Source organism: Glycine soja, chromosome 18, assembly GCF_004193775.1.
Source record: "Glycine soja cultivar W05 chromosome 18, ASM419377v2, whole genome shotgun sequence".
Taxonomy (NCBI): Eukaryota; Viridiplantae; Streptophyta; class Magnoliopsida; order Fabales; family Fabaceae; genus Glycine; species Glycine soja.
Window position 1 is genome coordinate 43,734,455 of NC_041019.1, and position 16,936 is coordinate 43,751,390.

Here is a 16,936-nt window from a genome sequence, read left to right on the forward strand (position 1 = left end):
CACAATAAGATGGATTCGAAACTTGTAGGCAAAAATATCCTTGTGATGGTTGAAGAAAACGAGCAACTAACCATTCCTACATTCATCGCATTCGTAAGACAAGAGTTTGGATACACCATCACATATCATAAAGCATGGTTGGCAAAACAATGGGCCCTCGAGCAGGTATATGGTAATTGGGAAGAGTCATACAACATACTTCTCAAATACCTACAAGCTTTGCAACCTTTTGTCCCTGGCACAATTGTCAGGATTCAAACTATTCCTACCAACCACTCCCAAACAAGGTCATATTCCATCGACTTTTTTGGTCATTTAAGGCATGCATTGATGCGTTTGCATACTGTAAACCCATTTTGAAAATCGATGGAACATAACTATATGGAAGATACAAAGGGACATTGTTAGATACAGTTGCACAAGATGGTGCTAACAACATATTTCCATTGGCATTTGCCATTGTCGAGGGTGAGACAGCAGATGGGTGACACCTTTTTTTGCAAAACTTGAGAACACATGTAACACCACAACATGGTATGTGCTTAATCTCTGACAGGCACAAGTCAATCAAAAGTGCATACAGATGACCTAACAGTGGCTGGACAGTAGACAACTCATCACATGTGTTCTGTATTCAGCACATAGGCCAAAACTACAAAAAATAGTTCAAAAATGAGGACGAAAGAAAAAGCATCTTAAGTATGGGTAAGATATTTTGTTTATATTCTAACGCATAATATTTAATTATTTAACATTAAACTAACATTCAGATTTACATTTTTTTCAAACTACAGGGTATGCCATGACTCAACCAGAGTTTTTTCACCACTATCGGGAGTTACAAGAAGACAACCCGCACGACACAACACAGCTTGATCAAATACCAAGGGAGCAATGGACCTTGGCATGGGATGATGGAAAACGATGGGGACACATGACCACTAATTTGGCAGAGACACTAAACTCGGTGCTAAAAGAAATTCAAAATTTTCCAATCACAAAGCCATGTATGAGAAGATAAACAAATATTTTGTTGACCGTGGGACTCAGGCTGATGCAATGATCACCTCCAGACAAGTTTACACACTTATTGCAGCCAAATTCATCACCGAAGAAGAAACTAAGTTCAACACTCACTTCGTTCAACAGCTTGACCATCAAAGATTTCAATTTCAAGTTGAGGAAAGAGTGAATACAAGAGAGAGGCGTTGAATGGGGAAATTCACTGTCAGACTGGATTAAAGAACATGTGATTATGGGAAACCTCAAAAGCTACACATGTCATGTGCACATGTCTTTGCTGCATGTAAGCACATCAATATAGATTACTTGCAATACATTAGTTTAGTGTACACATTGGATTACGTGTCAAGTGTCTACAAAGTCCCTTAGTAGGCATGTGTCGTCATGATTACTGGACACCATATGAAGGACCACAATTATGTGTCAATCCAGCCATGAGGAGAAACCAAAAAGGTCAACCAAAATCTACAAAAATACGAACAAATATGGATGAGAGAGAAAGAGGTAAACCAAACTGGTGTTCAATCTACAGGCTAGTTGGTCATTCAAAAAATAGGTGCCCCCACCGTCCCGGAAGTTCAAGTCAAGAAAATTAATTTCCTTTTTACTATTAATGTATTTCATTTCACATCATTCATAAATTAATAAAAAATTATTCAACTGTACAATTTAATACTAATGTAGATCTTCAAAACAAATTTACACAGTAATATTTTTAACTAATTTTGTTTAACTTCATAATCTTCTCCAATTTTATTAAATTCCTTTGATTATATATATTTCTAAAAGAATTTAAAAAATTAAAAAAATTAAAAAAAAACAAAAACCATGTTGAGAATTCGAGTTTGGGGGACCTGAATTCTCAACGTTAAATTGCAATTTTTTTTAAAATCAGTGTAAATTCAGGCCCTCCTAAGTCGAGTTTACACTGTGAATAATAATGTTGTATATTGGTGTAAATAATGAGGGAAATTGTATATTTCGGTTTTTTTTTTTGTATATTAGGGAAAAAATTTCAAATTCTATCCCCATCCTTAAGAAGTTGGAATGGGTTTGTGGCTCATTTGTGTTCAGCAATTTTATGGAAGAATTATGTATTTCTATCTCCATGATTAAAACAAGATAGACGAGATTTCTCTTTCCAAAAAGCCTCTTCATAAGATAGCTTCATGTAAGTCATCCTGAGCTTTAGCCTCAAGGTCTTTTAAATCCTCCTCTAGCCCCTCAAGTTGGATCCTTTTTTGGATTAGGTGTAGTTGTTCTAGAGCCCGGGAAAAATTAAGATGATTATTTCCAAAGACTTGGATATTCCAGACTTTTAGGGCCAATTTCATGTTCTCCAACTTTTGTTGTAAAATCATCATAGGACAACCTACCCTAGCTACTTCCACACATTTGCTACAATATTTCTATAGTTAGGATGTCAATCCACATTGCAAGAAACTTGAAAGGGGGTTTAGAAGCAACTTGTTCACTCTTGAGCACCAATAAGAAAGGGTGATGATCTGACTTTGCTCTAGGAAAAACAGAACAAGCCACACTAGTCCAATCCTCCAGAAAATTTGAGTTGCAAATCACACGATCAAGCCAAATATTGATACAATTGCAGCCAGTCCTACCATTTATCCAAGTGAATTTAGCTCCCTTGCTGCAATTATGAGTGAGGTTGTGGAAATTAGATCAATTAGAGAAATCGTCACAAGTTGCCTTTAAAGGAAGCAAGCCACCTTGCTTTTCATGAGGTCTTAAGATTGCGTTGAAGTCTCCAATGAAGATCCAGGCACCTGGGGAGGTGGTTTGAAGATCATTTAGCACCTGCCAAAGTTTTCATCTTTTGGTACAGTTGGTAGAGCCGTAAAAGGCTGCTAAGTGGACTATCTTGTTCTCACAGTTGACAACAAAAGAACAATGTTGATCATGATAAATGGCTGGCTCCCTCTATGGATATTTGGCTTTCAAAAGAAGAGTTCTCCAAGAGGACCCCCCCTCCCTTCCTTTTTGTTTGGCAGAGGAAGCTTTTGAGCTGTGGCATTTCCTTCTTAGTTGACAACAATTTGCTTCTACCTATGGCTGGCACAAAAGGTGTTGACACCTCAACTCATGTTCTTTATGCTGATGACATATTTGTTTTTTTTTTTGTAGAGGAATAAAGAAAAATCCAAAAAACTTGATGACTCCTTTTCAATTTTATAGGGAGGCCTCAGGCCAGCTGGCTAGTTCTAAGAAATGCAACTTCTTTTGTGGTGCTATGAACCATCGTGGTGCTATGAACCATCGTCGTGCGGAGGAGATTAGGATTATTCACGGGTACAGGTCACCTGCAAATCCAAATTGATCCAAATCAACCTAAACAGTTTGGGTTAAGTATTTTTTTTATGTTCAGGTCAAACTCAACTCAACTGAAACCCATTGAATTTTTAAATTGAGTTATGGGTTTTGATAAATGAACTGTTGACCTGTTGATTCGACCCGTTATCCATTAATTTGTATTAAATTATTATTATTATTTATTTTTATATATAACATATATAATATATATTTTTAAATTTTAAAAAATCAATTACTATTATGCTTCAAGTTTTGTGGTTCAAATCTATTGAAGTAAAACTGGTTGAAGAACATTTATTTTATTTTTTAACTTGTTTCATGTTATTTTAGATTTAGTTAAAGTTTTGGTTGACACTACTCGTTTAACTATTTGAGAATATTGAAATTGTCAAATTATACTATAATAATTTTAATTTTTGAATTTTTTTGATTTTATGAGTGTGATGTTTATTTATTATATTTCAATTTTTAAACCATGTATAATATATGGGTGATGGTGATAATGATAATACGATTCTTATTCGGATCTTATTTTTTTACCTTGATATTTCATTTAATAAAAATTTTAGTTTATAAAAAATATTAAAATTTTAAAAATAATTGACAAATTTAAATATTTTGAATGATTGATTCAATTCAATCCAAACTGTTTACAATGATGAAGTTAATTTAGATTAGATGATTATTTTTTGTTCTTGGAAATCTAACCCAAACCAATCCCTTGGGTACACCCTGAGAGTAGATAAAACTTCTTCTAGGTTTTGCTGTGGCCAGTTTGTCGTTTAACTACATTGTTGTTCCCTTTTTTCTAAGCCAGCCCCGCGGTATTCATTTAAGGCCTATTGCTGATCGTATAAAATCTAAGTTGGTTACTCAGAAGGGCGCTCTCTTATCCATTATGGGTCGGGTTCAACTGATCAAGTCAGTCATAAATGGCATGTTGCTTTACTCCTTCCACATGTACTCATGGCCAAGGGCCCTTCTCAAGGAAGTTGATTGCTTCATTAGAAATTTTATTTGGTCTGGTGATATTCACTCCTGAAAAGCTTGTGACTGTGAGTTGGAGGAAGCTTTGTTCTCCCCTAGATGAAGGAGGCCTTAATTTAATCTCAATCTCAGGCACCAGTGGTGCAACCATTCTCAAGCTTTGTTGGAGCTTTGTGTATTCGGGTGATCAATGGGTTGGTGTCCTTAGAGCTAGATTTTTGCGAAACCATTCTCAAGTATTCTCTTTTGTCATCGCTGAAGCAACATCTCCCTACTATTTTTCCTAATAAAGCTTGGGTCCTCAACTATGGCTCCAAAATCAACTTTTGGAATAATGCTTGGTGCATGGCGGCTCCTATTGTTGAATCTCTTGGGATCCCTTTGCGCATTCGCAGCCTTCTCTCATCTTCAGTCATGGACTTTAGAACTTTGAACCAATGGAACATCCCTCAGTTGTTGTTACCTGTGCAAATGTTCTAATGAATCTTCATCTCATCTTTTTCATTCTTGTACGTTTGCAGGAAAGTTTTGGTCCTGGCTTTAATCTATTGTGAATATGCCTTTTATTTTGGATTTTCCCTTGTCTGTGATCCAGTCCTTGGGTACATCCTGAAGCAGCCAAGCCAAGGATGTTATTCTTTCCCTTGTTGTTCATACTTTCTGGGCAATCTGGTTTTGTAGAAATCAAAATATATTTAAGGGGATTAATGTCTCCTTTGAGAGCACCTGCCATCTTATTTCTTCTGTTGTTTTTTTTTTTTTTTTGTCTAGCACTAGATTTAAAGGTTGTATGACTAACTCAATGAGGGAGTTCTCTATTCTGAAATTTTTTGGTATTGATGTTCAACTTCCCGAGGCACAATTGATTAAGAAAGTCTCTTGGTATCCACGGTGTGTTGGTACTATTAAATGTAACACGGACGGATCTGCGAAAGGCTCTCATGGGCACGTTGCTGCTGGAGGTATTTTTCGGGATCATGCTGAAGGTTTTTTGGGTTGTTTCTCCTCCTATATAGGGGTTCAAACAGCTTTTTTTGCCGAGGTTTGTTGGCTTCAATTCCATTGTTTTTCTTTGCTTTAATTTATTGCATGTTTTGAGAATATTAGTTGTTTTATATTATGGGCCTAGCTGATCACAATGATTATGAAACTAAAATGGGAAAATATTTAGTGTAAAACTTATAGGAGAGTGTAAAAAAAAAAACAATTTTTTATTTTTCAATAAAAATATTTTTACTTTTAAGTTCTTTAAAACTGCACTTACTAATGCCTAAACTACACTTATTAACATTTGTCTTATACTATTGACTTAATTACTTAATTATAAGATCAAAATCGAGTTTGCATTCACTTTATATATTTTTTTTCTTACACTTTAATGTAGAATCTTCCTCACTTGATGGAGACGACGGGAAAATATATTGATTCCATATATATAAGAACGCTAGGCCCAAATGGAGAATTTAATATTTTATATTAAAATTTTATTATCTTATCAAAGCATCTACGTCAACTACATATATTAATTTATTATAGTTATAATATGATCAAAGCATCTACATCAACTACAGTTACTACATCCCATGTTGGGAATTTCCCAAAGGACTTCTCTCCTTTTTCTTATTTTGGTTTTTTTTTTTTTCATCAATGATCTAAGCAGTCACAGATGTCTCCACAGAATGCTTGCCAGGATAAGCAACTTCTGATTTTATGTCACCCTCCCATAGTTCTGGTACTGCCTCCCTAAGGTTGTGGATGCTTTCTAATGCATAATCTGCTCCTTTAATTCTCTGAGATTTTCCAACCTGATAGTAGTAATCAACAATTAGAGGCTCATATTAGTTTGGCACACAATAAGGATTGCCTTGTGGGGGAAACTATCCCCCCAAAATTTTGTTTTTATTCGTAGTATTACATGTATTATGTGCATATTGTGTTTTACTTAGAAATTATTACAGGCTAAAAAAAATGATAATCTGTAAGACACTTTTTTCAACACATTTTCTTTGTTACAAACTAAAATTTATTGAGATTCACAAATTTTGGTATATCTCAGTCATCATTTAACGAGTTTTTATCTTAATTTTATAATTTTTAATAAATTTCAACTAATAATGAAATGTGTTAGAAATAATGTATTAAAAAGTGTTTTTAGCATCTTTCTTAGCTTATTGCAATTATTTTATACATAATACATAGTGTAGTATTATTAATTTTTTCCCATAAATTAAAAAACTTAAGTAAATGTCACGTAAAATTTAGTTGGAACAATAGATATGATATGGAATTATCTAATAATTCCCATTCTACCCCCACACAATTATATGTATGTGATGTCGCACAGCTTAAAATTCTTGGATTCCTCATTATTAGTTTGGCAGTGTTCCTACTACTGAACAAAATTACCAATGACTTACCAGCACAGTGTGAAGACCCACACGTTTTCCAGCTTGTATGTTGCGGACACTATCCTCAAAGAACAACTGAAAGTGACATATAGGAACAAAGAAAAATATGAGAAAAACATGAGGCAACAAAATCAAGAATGTAAGTGAAATAGGGTGATTTTTCTTACAGTTCTCTGTGGATTAAGGTTGGCTATCTTGAGAGCCAACTCAATGACATTTTCTGATGGTTTGCAAATAATTGGTGTCTTTGGCAAAACTGTGTTGGGATTGGGCTTAGCAAAATGGCTAATGAGGTCAAAGATTTGAAAGCTATTAACATCTTTTTTTGGTGCTGGAATTGTTGTGCCTGAACCCCCCACAAACTCAATGTCGTCTTCATCATCAGAGACAGAACTTTTGTGGATGGGATTAAGGGTCTCAAAGCATATGATTCCTTCAAAGCAGTCTTCTAATCCAAGCTTGCTTAGTGCCTTAACAGCATGGACTTTGTCTGAGTTTGTGAAAATCTAAAAGTAAAAGACAAAAAAGAGGTCTCATTGGATTGTTTTCAAATTTTCTTTGTAGAATATTGTGCAATTCTATTGATTTTAAACAACTTACCAGTTTCCTATAGGGCAGGCTCAGCAAAAGGTTCCTCAGAACTGGGTCTGGTTTCAAATTCTCATAAGGTAATCTCCCATGAACATAACTGTAATAGCCAAAGTTCAAAAATCAATTTCATCACTACTAACAAATGGAGATAAAAGCAATAAGAAAAAAAAGGCATGTACCTGTGATATTCATCATATTCAAAGTCATATCCAATTGCCTGAATTGACAATGAAACAAAACAATCATAAATCATCAGAGATTTCTGAATTCAACAATGAATTCCCATTTTGAGCAAGGAAATGAAAAGATAAAAGATGAAATAGTACCCTTAAACCAGCCATAGTTGTTCCATAGTTCTCGTAGAGGAGGTTGGACAAGTCATCAATTTTGCTTTTGTCTATGCCAAGCTTTTCCACCATATAGTCTAGATCAATTGAACCACTCGTGTCAGCACCACCAACAAAAGAGTAAAACACTAAACACATTACCAAGAACATTATTGGCAAAGAGACACTCACCTTTAATATTTTGGCCACATGCTTTTGCAAGACCAGTGCTTAGTGGATACAAAGTATCATCTAAATCTGAAACACAAACATAAGAGTTAATGAGTTATAATCATAATCAAACCCCAAATGAAGCTTCAGATTTTGCAATTAACCAATGACCATGTCTCACTGAAAGACTCACCAAAAAGAAGGCAATCATATTTTGGTCTCTGGTTCATGTACTCCATTTCAGGCAGAAAACCTTAACAGACACAACAAAAGGAAGTCAGCAATATGTTGCATGACCACATGAACCAATCAATATTTATATGGGAATTCATTGTGATTCTCAACCAACAAATGTAAATGGTTTTCCATTTTTCTAATTTAAAAAATTGGTCGTGTTAACTCGGATTAGCACTGAAAGAAGCTAAAGCATCATAAAGAAAGACAATCAAAGTGGTGATCAAATCCATCGGAGATAAAGCTTTGCTCAGATTCTGAGTGGACAATCCACAAACAAGTAAATAGATTTAAAAAATGGCTCAGCAGTACCCCTTTGGGGGCACAGAATTTATTGAAACATGAAAGGGTTCAAATCAAAAGCTTCAATTATTATAATTATAAACTAAGGAAAAAAATGGACTCCCAAGAAAGGAGAGCAATCATGTAATGGCTCAAAGCCAAAAACCCATTATTATAATCCTTTGAACAGAGTTTATGAAACAGAAAATTCCTTTCCAAAGTGCATAAACTTTTGGAGTCACACAATCACTCATTTATCAAACTTTCTGGATTCAACGGAATATACAAACCAAACCACAAGACTTAATAACAACACATATATTTTAAGCCTCGGAATAAAAGGAAAAAAAGTGGACACGTGTCTATATATTATTATCACCAAATATATGGGGGGGTGTTCTAAAAAAACAGAGGTACGGTTCTCAATTCTGAACATTTGTTCATTGCTTAATGAATTTTCAGAATTCAAAAAGCAAAATCTTATACATGCACTCATGGTAAAGATGGGTGTTTTGCAGAATCATTAAGAAGCCATGGTTTTTGAAGGGTTATGGGCAATGAGTGAAGAATGAAACAGAAAACTTTAATGTTCTAAGAAAATATGTATAAGAACAATTGAAGGTATTGGCTTACCAGAACAATGAAAGGGTGTGGGAAAGGGTGTGGATTAAGAAGCAAAAACTTAGAGGGCAATATTGTAGTACAATGGTATTGAAAGATGGAAGGAGGAGGGGGAGGAAAAAGCTAAGGCAATGATGAATATTTATAGAAGGACAAGTGCAAGGCACCATTGGCTTATGGCTAAAATATTATATTAATTTATTATCCAACTAGAGAAAACTCAGTGAATTGCAGGTGTATTTATAAATAAGTGCTATTTTTTTAAGTAGCTAGTATATTATTTATATATTTTATATTCTAATGTATAATCTGGTTATATATAAAATAATATTAATTTAAATGTTTCATTAATTTATGTTTTTAAATTAAACTAAACTAGACATATACTATTACTAATAAAAATATTTATAAATTATTTCAGAATAATTTTTCTGTTCTGATAATTTATTTTCTATTCCTATCATCTCACTCAAATGTGAATACCTTATTACAATAAACTTCTCGTGGCTGGTAAGTGTGAAGCATTTAAGTATAAGTTGAAGTGTAGATAAATTCTTCCATAAATATTTGTAAGATAAGAAAATAAAATAATTAAATTTATTTCATAAGTTTAAATTAATTTATTCATGTTAGTTTTTTTAAAAAAATAAAATAAAACGTATTCTATAAAAAAAATAAGTGTATAAGTTTATTTTAGTTTATAAAAAGAAGTTCAATTCATTTAACTTGTTAATTTTTTTTCTCCTATAAATATAAGAAAACTATTTTTGTTTTTAACTTTCAATATTTGATTTTTTTTATGAATTTCGAATAACTTTAATAAAGTCAGATAAACTCATTCAAGGAATTAAAATTTTGTTAACGTCTATTTTTATTTTAAATTTTTGTAGCTCTTGACCTTATTTTAAAATATTTAGTCTATAACTTCTTTTGATTATGATGGAATTCAAGGTGAAACCAAAAGGGGTGAAAATGTATATGCATTGCTGGATCACTTTTGAATATTCTTTTAAAATTAGTTATACTCAAATATGAGAGGTCATTATAAATACACGCTGCAAAGTGATTAGATCAGCCTGTTTGTTTGTTTTTTTTTCTTTTGTTACTGTTGTTTTGTAAATGACACATTTGTAACATTTGTGCTGAAAATGTCGTTTTATATGCAAACTAAGTGACTTTTATCTTTAATTATTTCAATATAAATTCTTTCAGTATTTTGTAAATTATTTTTCTCAAGATTTAAAACGACTAATAATACATCACATCATTTATGTATCAAAAAAATGCATCATATCATTTAAAGGTTGACATAAAATCTTGGTGCACCAAAAAGTTTTTATTAAAATTTGACATTTTTATAACTGTGATAAAAGATTTTTAAACTTTGTTAATATTTTTTTAATTGAATGTATAAAATTCTTAAAAACTCTGTTTCTATGGCTAAAGAAACAAAATGAAAAAGTGGAGAAAAAAATAAAAAGAAATCGAAAATATCTCTTCTCAATTTTTTTAATTTTATATTTTAACATTTTTGTTCTTTGATTATTTTGTTTTTCTTCTTCTACATTTAATATGTACATACCAATGTACACACTGGTCTTCCATTATTTTGCTTTTCCTCTTCTACATATAATATGTACATACCTCCATATACGCACGTGCTCATATAAAGAAATCAACCTCTCCTATTATTAAAGCTTTAATGTACCTTTTTTAATTTTCTACAACCGTTAATTAATCAAATATTAAATGGACAGTGAGTGAGAAAGGTATCTTGAATGACACCTGAAATATTCAATAAGAATAATTTAGTGACAACATTGCTAAGTTTATAAGATATGTTGAGTCGAAAAGTTTTAAGTAAAACTAAATTTTAAATCGAAATCAATCTCATAATCGACACAAACAAGTGAAACTTGTAGAAATATTTCAAATTCTCAAGTGAAAGATCTTAATTGCAGTGATTAATGTACAATTGCATTATAAATTTCTCTAAATATAAATAATTGTAATCTGAATTTTTTAATTTATTGTTTTAAAAATTAAGAAATATTAATTATTTTAATTTTGAACTAGTTATCTTTACCGCTATTAAGTGAAATACATTATATAATGAAGAAAAAAAATATTATAATAAGATTAAGAATATTTTAAATATTGTACCAAATCTTAATTAACATTTGTTTTTAAATAAATAAAGTATTTAAAAGTGTCAGTTGTATTTATTCTATTTTCAAAAGTCACATAATAAGAAAAAAATTATATATATATATATATATATATATATATATATATGTATATGTATATATAAATTCCATGAGTTTCCATTATTTTATGTTCATTAACTTCCTATAACTGCAATAAAAAACAAATATCAGATGCATAAATTAAACCAACTCCTTTAAATGTTTTCACCTTTTGCTTGGCTGATATGAAGCACGTACACGCAATAAAGCATGGAAAAAGATGCTTATTGATTATATCTTGCATCATATTAACTTTTGTCCACAAATTTTCTTAGCTTTGGTGGTACCGCCATAACACATGATCAATATCACACTCACACCTCTTCAATTTTTTTCATTATTGGGGCACTGCTCCCTCTTATGGAAGTAACTTCTTTGCCTAAAGGAATTGGAAGTCACCTATCTGACAAGGGAGAATAACAATCTTACAATAATAATAACAATCTTAACCAAAATCATGTATCATTTACAATCATATGATAACAAAAATGGCATATATTCACCATTTTGCGTATTGGACTCTTTTTTTACCTAATTACATATCTTCCTAGAGCTTGAGGGTAATGAGTGCTGACAATAGGACAAAGCCAAAGTTGTATACAGCTCAATTTTAATATCAATAAAATATTAATATACCCTTAAAAATTTGGGGTGATAAATCTTTTTTTTTTAGTATGGTAATTTACAAAGTATTCATCGGTTTACGATGATGATTAATCTCTTCAAAAAATTTAATTGATTATATTTAGTAAAATTCTTTCTTTTTAATCATGTTATTTTTTCATTTATAAAGTTTGAATTTAAGTTAAAACCGTGAATTTAAATCAACCTTGAAAAATATAACTAAATTTTAAATTTTTAATACTTTTTTTTTCTTAATATAGATTAAGATTAGCGAAGATATTTTGGGGCATTTTGGTTAAAAGGGAAACATTGTACAAGTTATATGACCATTAATCTGGATTCTTCTGGATGCTTGATGCACGTAAGTTACTTTTAAATATTAACAAGCAGCTTACAGCTAATAGAAGAACTATTTTTAGTGTCCTTTATACTAAGGACAAAAGTTACGGTTCGAGTTCTGATTAACGAAGAAGATCATATCCTCTGTATTTTTCTCATGCACATGATGATGTACTAGAAGGAACCGAATAATTCACCAGATTTGTCTATTTTTATATCCAGACTTTGTAGCCACATGTAGATATTTAAATATGTGTTTGGTCGGTAAATGTTTTAATTTTGCTTTAAAAAAGGTAAATGTTTTTAATTTTGCTTTAGAAAAAGGTAAATGTTTTTAATTTGTTTAACTCATAAATACATAGTGATGATCGTGATTCATGTGTCTAAATATGTGATTTTAACTCTTTATCTTTCTCTGTGAATCACACCACCGCAAACTTCGGTATCTTGTTTATAACATTCACAATTGTAATTAAAAGTTTATTTATTTTTATAGAAATTGCAGCTGTTAAATAATATATATCTGTGTTCCTTCCCTTATCTGTAAGAAAATTTAGTCTCATTGTTTGCCGGCTTTATATTTCATCTTTGTCTCTTTTATAATTCAGATTTATTTTTTTGTTGAATATAGGTAAATCTTTTCATCTTCATTGTTAACAATAAATACTGGAATATTCAATAGGTTACATATTTATGCTTTGAACTCAAAGTTATAATTTAAACTAAAATATCTTAATTTTAGCTAATATTCGTACTGGATGTAATTAAAAGTTTAATTTTATAATTGAATATTACTCATTTGCTAGAGAAAAAAAATGTCCCTTGAGGTACATTGTTAATACATGAACTCTCTCACATGATTTGCTTTAATTATGATAGTATATGTTGCTCATATCATCTCATGCTTGGTCATATAAACAATATCTTGATGATTTATTAGATATAACTCAGTAACTTTGATACCTTATCTCTTCAACTACTCTTCTAGTTTCCTCCCCTAGTCTCTTCCCCTTCGGTTCTTCTATAACTATCACCTAACTAGGTCAAGGATGAAAGACCTCACCTAGTAAATGAAAATGAAAATGTCCAATTTCTATAGAGGGGAACTACAATCATATAAGAATCATTATTAGAAAAATATTTTTCTACGACGTTGATTTAATGTCGGTTGATGAAAAATCGTCTTAGAAAGAAATGTGGTAATATTTTTGTAAATAAATATAACTATTCTATGATGGTTTTGCGAAAATCGTCTTAGAAAAGTTGTCATTCTAAGACGATCTTCACAAAACCGTCTTAGAAAGATGTCGTTTTAAGATGATTTTCAGCTATTTTTAATGTCTCCCTTTCCTTTCTCACGTCTCTCTGTATTCTCACTCTCCCACTCACTCTCTGTACTCAAGGTCAACCTCTCGCAACAAGTACAGAGAAAAGTCCTCCAGAAGGCGCACTTTCACTGAGGTGTGAAAGTCACTCGTCTTAGAAGGATGTCATTCTAAGACGGTTTTACAAAAGCGTCTTAGAAGATTTTCGACTGCTTTTAATGTCTCCCTCTCCTCTCTCACACCTCTCTATATTCTCACTCTTTGTACTTAAGGCCAACCTCTTGGAAAAAGTACAAAGAAGAGCCCTCCAAAAGGCTCACATTCACCGAGGTGCAAAAGTCGCTCGTGGGCAACGTCACATTCCTTCACAGGGTCTTCCTCTTCTTGGAGTATTGGGGCTTGATCAACTACGGCACCACCCCACCTTCTTCTAGTTCGAACGCAAAGGATGTGGAGGAGGAGCATTGCAAGGTTTGCTTCGAAGAAGGCACCCGCAATCGGTTTTCGAATTTTGAATTTTGAATTTCTATTTGAGTGCATAATCATTGGTTCCGTGATTTTGTTTTATACAATTTGAAATTTCCATTTGTGGTTTCTGATTTACGAGATCTGGTTTTAGATCTACAATACATGTGCTTGTGCGTTTGATTTTTGAATTTGTATGGCTTTTTTATTATTTTTTTTTCAGATGTGTTTCGATTGCAACGCAAAGAACCCTACCTGGGCATCCATCACGTATAGGATCTTTCTCTGCATTGATTGCTCCACCATTCACCGCAATCTCGACGTGCACATCAACTTCATGAGGCAAGTTTTTGCTGATTTCAATGGTGAATCAGTTTGTTAATTTTTATGTGTGGAAATTGTTTGTAGCCTTTTGAAATATGATTGTGTGGTTGATTTTGTTATTGGGAGTATTGTGTGGTGCGATGTTGGGTCTGAGTGTTTCATGTGGGTGAGTTTATAACACTGCATTTTATTGTTACGTTGTGTCATTCCTTGTTTAGATCTCCAAAACTCAAAATCACCCTTGAGAAGCTTTCCTTTTGTGGAAAGCCTTGAACCACTGTAATAGCTAAGTTCTTTTTTCCTTTAACTTTCCCACTATACCAAAGTTTAATTCCTAGTGTTTACCCCTTTATCTTTATCTCCAACACATTTAGTTTCTTGAAGAAACATGATGTTAATCCTTCTTTGAATGAAAAAAATCCTTCTCTGAATCATGATGTTCGTCACATCTAATGATATATGGCAAAGTACAAATATTTCAATTGCCAAACCTTATTATGCACTCTTGGACTAGCTTCTTTACCTACACCCATCCACAAAAATGTGAGGACCTACCTTTACTCATTTAACACTACCTCCCAATGTTGTTGCAGTTTCACTAACTTATTAGCCATATAATGTGTTAATTTATGGTAATGGCTTAGCATTAATACATTGCACATATAATCTGTCTTAAGTAATTCATGTTTGGGATTCTAACTAGTTTTACATTCTTGTTGAGGGCCTAACATAACCCTACTTGGGCTTGAGTCCAACTTTGAGACAAAAGACAATTCTCAAATTTGTGGTTTTAAAAGGGCTAAATGATTATATATTCATGGAGTGTAGAATAAATAAATGTTGGTAGGTATTTATGTGTTGTGTTAGTTTTGAGAGAGGCTTGACACAAGATAACAAGGAGTATGATATGGGATTTTTATTATTTGATTTGGTAATATCATTTTTCTTTTGGGGGATTTCAATTTTATATTCTTAACTTGTAACTCATTTTTCAATATAGCTTTTTAAATTTAGTAATGATCCTTGACAGACTTTGTCCTCACATACTTGAAAAAGTTACAGTGGAACCTTTGGGATTATCCATTGGTTTGCATGAGAGTTTATATTCACTCAATGGATGATTTTGTGGCTTGATAAGATTGGAAGGATAAATGATGATATTATTGTTTTACTCTAATCATTGAGTTGCCATGTGGAATAAGGATTTGTTAAGATTTGACTGTTGGAACTGCCTAACAAATTATAGTAGATAAGATTTTTATGCTATTTTTTAGGAAAAATAAAAGTCATGTTGACTGATAGGATAAAATAGTTTTGATCCTATTCTCTAGGCATGATTTGTTAGTGGTGTTATCTTTCTGTTAGTGATGTTATCTTTTTGTTAGCAGTTACTATCTTTTCCATGTTTTTAAATACGTTGCTTCATATCAGAATAAAGTAAGCCTTTGCAGTCTCAATTTCTTTCTTTGTGCTCCCTTTTATTGTTTAATATTTCTGCCTACTCTTATTAAAAAAACAACAAATTGGTATCAGAGCTATATTTTTAAGGGATCTGTGAGTTGAGAGAAATCACAATGGAGGGAGAAACATCATACACAGCAGGTTCACCACCAATTTTTTATGGTGAGGAGTATGAATTATGGGCTACAAGGATGACTGCTCATCTTGAAGCTTTGGATCTTTGGGAGGCAGTAGAAGAAAACTATGGTGTTCCTGAACTACCTTTAGATCCAACGGTGGCCCAGATGAAGAATCACAGAGAAAGGAAGACCAAAAAGGCTAAGGCTAAAAATTGTCTTTTCTCTGCTATGTCAAAAATTATTTTTACAAGAATTATGAACTTCAAGTCAGCCTAACAGATTTGGGATTATCTCATATCAGAATATCAAGGCTGTGAAAGAACCAAAGGCATGCAAGTACTCAACTTGGGCAGAGAATTTGAGATGCAGAGCATGAAAGAGACTGAAACAATTAAAGGCTACGCTGACCGGCTGTTATGCATAACAAATAGAGTGAGGCTTCTTGGGAAGGACTTTCCTGATGAAAGAATAGTGCAAAAAATTCTGGTCACTATACCCGAGAAGTATGAATCGAAGATATCAGCATTAGAGGAGTCTAAAGACCTGTCAACCATCACCTTGGGAGAACTCATAAATGCTCTACAAGCCAGGAGCAGAGAAGAATGATGAGACAAGAGGAGGTGGTACAAGGTGAGTTTCATACGAAAGCACAAAATTCAAGAGGTGGAAAAGACAAGAAGAACAACAAATGGAGGAACAAAAAACCAGAAGGCTCCAACAAGCAGCAAGGTGAGACCTTTCCTCCTTGTCCGCATTGCAAAAAGACAAATCATCCTGAAAGAAAATGTTGGTGGAGGCCAGATGTCAAGTGCAGAAAGTGTAGCAATATGGGACATGTAGAGCGAATATGCAAGTCCAAATCAGAGGAAGCAAAGGTGGTTGCGGAGGAATGAGAAGATGAGCAACTCTTTGTTGCAACATGCTTTGTCACAAGCAATAGTTCCAGTGATTCATGGTTAATAAACAGCGGCTGCACAAACCATATGACCAATAACCTGAACCTCTTTAAAAAACTTGACAAAACCATTGTTTCCAAAGTAAAAATTGGAAATGGTGATTTCA

At 32.6% G+C, this 16,936-nt stretch overlaps 2 protein-coding genes across 2 annotated transcripts; one reads left to right on the forward strand and one right to left on the reverse strand.

The window, feature by feature from the left end:
* Positions 1 to 5,793: 5,793 nt before the first annotated feature.
* On the reverse strand, positions 5,794 to 9,126 carry LOC114395193. Its single transcript, XM_028356907.1, has 9 exons — positions 8,984 to 9,126; positions 8,028 to 8,087; positions 7,856 to 7,921; positions 7,664 to 7,761; positions 7,517 to 7,554; positions 7,347 to 7,434; positions 6,914 to 7,252; positions 6,756 to 6,821; positions 5,794 to 6,143 (listed from the first exon to the last, which is right to left on the reverse strand). Exons 2-9 carry the CDS (start codon positions 8,071 to 8,073, stop codon positions 5,991 to 5,993), a joined length of 894 nt encoding a protein of 297 aa, XP_028212708.1. The 5' UTR covers positions 8,074 to 8,087; positions 8,984 to 9,126; the 3' UTR covers positions 5,794 to 5,990.
* On the forward strand, positions 9,056 to 16,480 carry LOC114397280 (arf-GAP with coiled-coil, ANK repeat and PH domain-containing protein 2-like). Its single transcript, XM_028359363.1, has 4 exons — positions 9,056 to 9,099; positions 13,778 to 13,976; positions 14,194 to 14,335; positions 16,176 to 16,480. Exons 1-4 carry the CDS (start codon positions 9,056 to 9,058, stop codon positions 16,478 to 16,480), a joined length of 690 nt encoding a protein of 229 aa, XP_028215164.1.
* The last annotated feature ends 456 nt before the right edge of the window (positions 16,481 to 16,936 follow it).